General features: G+C 45.1%; 1 protein-coding gene across 2 annotated transcripts in view; it reads right to left on the reverse strand.

The window, feature by feature from the left end:
* The window catches only part of gria1b (glutamate receptor, ionotropic, AMPA 1b), a 74,108-nt gene that overhangs the window by 30,187 nt on the left and 36,421 nt on the right, over positions 1–7,500 (reverse strand). For both annotated transcript variants that reach the window (XM_063203807.1, XM_063203806.1), the window contains exons 10-11: positions 6,181–6,387; positions 3,283–3,740 (exon numbers count right to left, since the gene is read on the reverse strand). In XM_063203807.1, the coding sequence (XP_063059877.1) occupies positions 3,283–3,740; positions 6,181–6,387 (665 nt within the window). The remainder of the gene's footprint in view (positions 1–3,282; positions 3,741–6,180; positions 6,388–7,500) is intronic.

Raw genomic sequence — 7,500 nt, forward strand, 5'->3', positions numbered from 1 at the left:
GTGTGTGTGTGTGTGTGTGTGTGTGTGTGTGCGTGTGTGTGCGCGTGCGTGCGTGTGCTTGTGTTTGTGTGTGTGTGTGTGTGTGTGTGTGTGTGTGTGTGTGTGTGTGTGTGTGTGTGTGTGTGTGTGTGTGTGTGTGTGAGAGAGAGAGACAGAGAGTAGGCATCTGTGCACGCATGTGTGTGGCCATGTGTGGGAAAAGTGTGTGTGTGTCTTTACGCTGTATGTGTGTATGTCAGTGTGTGTGTGTGTGAGCATGCAACACGTGCATGTGTGTGTGCATGTGAGTGTGTGTGTGTGTGTGTGTGTGTGTGTGTGTGTGTGTGTGTGTGTGTGTGTGTGTGTGTGTGTGTGCGTGTGCGTGTGTGTGTGATTTGTGTGTAGGTGTGTGCATGTGTATCTGTGTGCAGAGTACGGGAAAGGTCAGGAGGAGATGGGTGGATCTGGGGGATGGGCTTACACAGAACAGAGGAGAGAGAGAGAGAGAGAGAGAGAGAGAGAGAGAGAGAGAGAGAGAGAGAGAGAGAGAGAGAGAGAGAGCGCAAGTGACTGTGGAGGAAGACAGAGGGGGAGCACAGGGGTGATTTGTCACACAGATGATCGTCTCTGTGTCACACAACAGGGCAAGATCAGGACGGATAACATCTCCTTACATCCAGGTCACCCACACTATCACAATACTAAACAGCAAAACCCTGTCCCACGCTCCCACTTGGATTAAAAAAAACACACCATATTGCACCGCATACGCCACACTTAATTAAATTCTCTTCACATCCAGGTCACCAACATTATCACAATACTAAACAGCAAAGCCTCTGTGACATGCTACCACTTGAAAAAACACCATATTGCACATTGTAGACCATAATTGTGAAGTTATGATCAAAATCTCCTCACAGTACTAAACAGCGCACCTTCCATCGAATGCTCCCACTTGAAAAAAAAAAATAATTCTCAACTGCCAAATTTTGAATAGTATTCTACAACTCTGCTGTAGAACACTTCTTGGCAATTACATATTGCGCTCTGGAAACTACAATAATTACAGTCAGTTGCTTGGCTTAGTGGCTGTGGTGTTGATTTGAAGGTCAAAAAGTTGCTAGTTCGAATCCCACATTGACCCAGACTGCAATTTAGATTTGCTCATATACAGTGTTACTTAGCTAAGTTAGAATAGCATGTGGGTAATTTTCCCAAAACTGCTAACCTCTGGCCCAAAAGGCAAGCAGACTTTTTTTTGCATTTTCTGTGAGAATGCAGTCTAGTTATAAATAATAATTCAAAAAATTCAACTATCGATTCTAGTCCATGAATGCAATTGCTTGCTCTCTGATAAGGAAATATATTGCACATTTCTGACAGATTGTCTTCTTCCACTGGCCAGTTGACAGCTACAGTTTCGACATTGCAGCAGAACAGCTGGTGAGTGTCCATCTAGTTTGTTCAATTTCAGCAGAGCACCTAACATGCAACCAGTGGTGCCAGGAGACCAGCATGGGACATCTGGAACAGTATAATAATCAGTGTTGGGCAAGTTACTCCAAAACTGTAGGCCTAATGCATAACTGCTTTCATGTTACTGTCTTTTCAAAATAATCCCTTACACTACAATATTCCTATATTTAAAATGTAAGGCATTACACTACTTTTGCATTACTTTAGTTACTTTCACCAAAAGAACTGTAAATACGGATCTGGCAATTTATTGCAGTGTAAATCAAACTCGTGAGTCATGACTTTTTCACCTCCTCAGCATGCAGACTAAAACTATTAGGTTCAGGAATAGCTTCTTTCTGACCCAGCACACTGAATACCACTAGAATCCAGGTCATTGTAATGCAAGTGTAACTTAAGTTATTTAGCATTGTAACTAAGTAAATATTACAGATTGCAGATTCTTGTGTTGCCCTACATTACTGCATTACAGCAAAAAGTCATGCATTACAGTAATTCATTACTTTTGCAATGCATTACTTCCCAACACTGATAATAATGAGGGCCCAGGGACAACCGGCTCATTTGTGCCCCACTCAGCTGGCTTCCCTGTCCACATCCGACGAGAACAAACAAACAAACAGGTAAATAAACGTTGCCATTGCCTCCTGACAGTAGAGGTATCTCTCAAGGGTTCAGTGTGAACCTTAGCCCTTTCCCCACAAGTCTAGTCTTCAGCTGCTCTTCTGGCATTAATAGGATAGAATCTACTCCCATCTGGGACACACTGTGTCAAAACATTGTTAGGCTGGTGTCAAAGCGTTTCAGGATCACGTTTGGACACTGTAAGCAGAGAGACTGGCTAATAGAACCTCTGCCGTAAGAGCCCATAGTTCCATTCCACTGCTAATATGGTGAGCTATACAGTGCACTCTTACCAGTGGAGGACACACAAACGGGTGCAACATTTCAACACTTTGTGTGTTGAAAGCATCACTTCTAGAAGAGTGTCTGGCATTTTAATTATTGCTAGTCTTAAGAATTTGCCCCTTTTTTAATCTCTCAAGTTTGTTTTATCACTATGCATGTCGTTTACACATGTCACTACACCTTCAATCCCTGTGATGTCTTTCACTTCAGTGATTGTACCCTATCCCACTGTTCTGCAACACGGCACGAGATATGCAAGATATTGACAAGAAAGCAACTCAATATTGTCCACTGTGCGATTTCAGTTACAATTACAGTCATCAATGTGCAACCAATCAATATGCAACCTTTTTCCTCTTTGTCATACCTCTCACTTGCTCTTGCTCGTTTTGAAGACTACTTGGACTTTGGGTGGTCAGTGTGCAATCTCGATATGATATACTGTATAGTTATCCCTGCTGCCCATGCCACATACATGTACAACACAGTATATACACTATACAGGCCGAGGATATAGCACCTGTCAGAAGCCATGCAGGGCAACCCTGCCAGGAAAATACAATAGGTCAGTATAACGAGACTCTTTCTGCTTGGACACTGTAGCACTAATGGCAAAGTGTAGTGCTTCAGCTGCTGGTGCTGTCAAGGACTTGATGTCTATACTGTACAGTACAGAGAAAGGTGACAATGTGCAGGGTGGAGAAGTAACACTGGAAGCAGAGGGCGAGATAGAGAGAGAGAGAGAGAGAGAGAGAGAGAGAGAGAGAGAGAGAGAGAGAGAGAGAGAGAGAGAGAGAGAGAGAGAGAGAGAGAGAGAGAGAGAAAGAGAGACAGAGACAGAGACAGAGACAGAGAGATGATGCACTAGAATGGATGTGTGGCTGTTAGCACGGTAGCAGCTGATCTGTCACCCACCTCGGTGAGATGTCGCATCCCTGCTGCATGAAGGCGCCCAGGGAGAACCAGAGGCTGTTAAAAATCCCAAACTCGTTGGTGTGCTCCCCTTGTTGCTGCTGCTGGCCCTGGCCTTGCTGTGCTGGCGACTGGCCCGACTGGGGCGAGGACGGCTGGTTCTGGCCGTGGCCACCGCCCTGTCCCTCGTTGGCCCCGTCCTCCTCGTCGTCCGCGTGCCACTCGTAGGGGCTGAAGCGGCTGACCAGGAAGAGCACCACGCTAACGCCGATGTAGGCGAAGACGATGCACATCCAGATCTCGTAGGCCAGCGGGTCCAGGAAGGAGAAGACCCCCGGCTTGGACTTGGTGGGCTTTTTGATCATGATGGAGATGCCCAGGCTCATGAAGGGCTTGGTGAAGTCGATGACCTGCTCTCGGACGAGCGTGATTGTCAGGGGGGCCACTGCAATATCGGCTTTCTGGGGAAAAAAAGAACAAACAGAAAATAAAAGCTTTTTGAACGAGTGACACTGATAAGGTATAATGAATACAGAGTCTGACTTGAGAGAGAGGAGTATCATTTTTTTCGGTACTTCATAGGGGTTGTTTCATGACACAATCCCTTTAAACACACACTCGCAAGCACACGCGCACGCATACTATACACACAGTCACGCGCACACAAAAATCAATTTTACTGAGTGCGCTGTTCTAAAAGGTTTTCTTTTTTAAATCCTACAGAAGACCATGAGCAAAACAAACTAACATAAGCCATTGCCCTTAGTGCTCACTGGCCATAAATGAAGAACCAATCAATACGCGTGGACCACAAACACAATCCCTTTTCCTTGAGGAGCTGTAGTAACAAATGCAAATAACCTTCAGATTCACCAAAGATTTTTATGTGTGCAAGTATTACTAAAATCCCCCCTCCCCAAAGAACTCGACGGGAGAGTTTCTCTCCAGAGAGTGTTTCGTATAATTCCTGCTTTCTAGGGCTGCATAATAATAAGATGCTTTCAAGTAATTTTAAGATTACTTCGTGGAAAAAGGGGAGTGAGTGAGAGAGAGAGAGAGAGAGAGAGAGAGAGAGAGAGAGAGAGAGACAGAGACAGAGAGAGAGAGAGAAATCCACGAAAACCCGCGCTTGATTGGGTTAGGGCAGGAGAAGAAAAAATAAGAAATGGATGTGGACGAGAGGAGGCAGATAATGCAGAAAAACACTCTCTCTTCGCCATTTGCTTCTGCCATTAAAGCAGCTACTGGAATACCCCCGAGGGCCAAGCAGTCTAAGAAACCCGAGTGCATCCTAACAGATGATGACGCGTCATGGGGCGCTTTAGTACCCCGGTGCGATTCTAATTCCGCTAATTTGTCCCTTCTCATTCCGAGTTCTGATGCATTTTGTTTTGTTGCGTTGTGTGTTTTTTTCCCCTCTCCTACTGTTTATGACCCCACTGTTCTGTTCTGGAATTGGCTGTAAATCAAGATGAATCCACTGCGTTCTAATCTCTTGTGACAGAAGGCAAAGCTACTGGCCATAAAAATAGGAGAAGTATAAGCCTTTGTCAAAACTCGTCGCTGTGAGGTTTGGCGACAGCAAATTCTGCACGAGTCCAAGATGTCCCGCGCTCCAGTCTCAGAGCATTCCTATTCTGCTCACAAAGCATTTGTGTCAATAGAACATGAAAAACAAAACGTGTTTGTGGCCGGCCGAATGCTCGGAACATAAGTATGACTTATACAGTACATGGGCTGTGCGCGTGTGTATGTATTAGAGATGCACTGGATCCTGATTTTTAGGATCCTGCCGGATACCGGATCCACTGCTTAAGATCCTGCCGGATCCGGAACCGGATACCGGATCCTACGAAAGGGTTGAAACACATAGCCTACTCACACACGTGGGCCCTACTCACACACGTGAGACTGAAAAGCCTCGGCTACCGGATCCTGGATCCTGGAACCGGATCCGGATCCTGTGAAAAACCCTATTATCCTGCCGGATCCGGAACTGGATCTTGGATCCGGTGCATCTCTAGTATGTATTCTTGCAAATTCTCTCCATCCTGCACAAATATACACAAACATGAATCATACATATCAACATAAATCTTCGTGTGAGCGCGCAAAGCGGCGCTGGCTATGATGAATATATTCAGTCATTTTCTACAAAGACACGCTGGACCCAAAGAAAATCTGCATTCTGCAGGTGCCTTCCCGACAACAACAACAGCACTTGGCATCAATCGAACATGGATGCACACTGAATCAAGTTACATAACACCAGTTTCCAGCTGTTTGATTCCAAACCAAGTATTCAAATGGTGAATGATGATAGGGAAATGTTCATTGGAGCAACACAACCAGTATGTATGCAACAGTAATACTTGTGCTCGGTGTGGACCAAATATTCAAACTAGAGTAACACTTCATTTTTCAGTGTATTTTCTTTACTGTATCTCCATGTATCAACATGTAATATTGCCCAGTTACACTATACATACCTAACCCTCACTTACAAACATGTACATAATGTTACATAGTCTTTCTCCTGTATAGCTTATTACACACAGACGTGTCAAAAGCAAAATTAAAGGTTGGAAAAAAGAAACACAGTGCCCTTTCAACACAGGTAACTTATCTGAGTAACCAGTTTGTGCAGGGTTCTTGTTAGGTTTTTAATGTTTTTCAGTTACAACACAGTCTATCTACTGTCCCTCATTAGGTACAATGAAGTAAATGGTTTAACAGCTACGGTATGTAATATGAGCCAGTGTTCTAGGCCTACTTGCGCCATGAAGTTACTTTTACTTTTACTTTTGACACCTAATGAATGTAACAGGGACAGTACAAGAAAGTGTAGCCCACACAAATGTTTTTGACGAGTCCCCTAGTAAAGAAAGTCTGACTACTTACCCCATAGACCAGCTCTCCCACCATGCCGTTCCACATCTGCGTCTCTGCATCTAACGCGCCGTACTTCCCGTCGCCCACAATCTCCAGGGTGTAGTTGTAGCCGGCGTGGCGCGCGATCTCGGCGGCCAGCTCCACACAGTAGCCCTCGTACTTATCGTTACCTTCAAAGGCCTCATGGTTCTTCTTCAGCATAACGTAGGGAGACTCCTGCGCGGTGGAAACAAAACGAACAATCAAATAAATGAACTAGTTTGAAGATGAAAGTGTTTGAAGTTTGAAGGAGTTTGAAGGAGTTTGTTTGTTGAGGTGGTGGTTTCGTCTGGGGATGTGCAGAATCAGGGCTGCTGACAACTGAAAGGACATCTGAAAGGACACCCCCCTCCAACACATACAATATAATGAGGACCCAATTGGGGCCCTCCTGTGTCCCTGGGCCCGGGACAACCGACCTGGTTGTCCCAACCTGTCGGCTTTCTTGTGCAGAATTATGGCTGAGAAATGCTATCAATACAAACACAATTTACTATTTAGTGTTCAGCTTAATGTTCGTTTTGAACTCTAGCTGTTATGAGAGGAAAGCCTCAAAGTAACTACTTTAATATCCGTTTAATTTCATCATCTCTACAGTAATTGCAACACTCACTCTGATTTCAGTGCACTGTTTGCAACCCAACTTGATGTCTTATTTAACCGCATGGCAACTCTAACGACAAAAGCACTGTGGGGAAAAAAATACTTGGAGTGTCACAGCAATTGCTGGCAGTCAGCCATTTTGAGACATGCTGCTTCTGTCGGGGTAAGAGGCTGAGTGCCATTCCTCAATGCGCAACATTTTTAGAGCGTTATTATGAGTTGTTAATAAGTAAGCAATAATGGGCAAACACAAATAATGGGCCGTGAACAGACGCGGATCATTTCTCTGTGTCAGCCTCCGGGCTCCACAACTCAGTTATTTACCACGGCGAGCTCCAGCGAACGAGCGCCCGTGGCTACAACTAAAGAGCCTCCACCTCCGTCTCCGGCACGGAAGTGAGTCACACACAACACACACACACACACACACACACACACACACACACACACACACACACACACACACACACACACACACACACACACACACACACACACACACACACACACACACACACACACACACACACACACACACACACAGAGGGAGCACACACACACACACACGGACAAAAACCCACGGACACACACAGAGACAGAGAGAGAGAGAGAACACACACATGCACACAGATAAAAGGCACACACATAAAGGACATACACACCAACCAGCAACAAAAGACACACACA

Source organism: Engraulis encrasicolus, chromosome 7, assembly GCF_034702125.1.
Source record: "Engraulis encrasicolus isolate BLACKSEA-1 chromosome 7, IST_EnEncr_1.0, whole genome shotgun sequence".
Taxonomy (NCBI): Eukaryota; Metazoa; Chordata; class Actinopteri; order Clupeiformes; family Engraulidae; genus Engraulis; species Engraulis encrasicolus.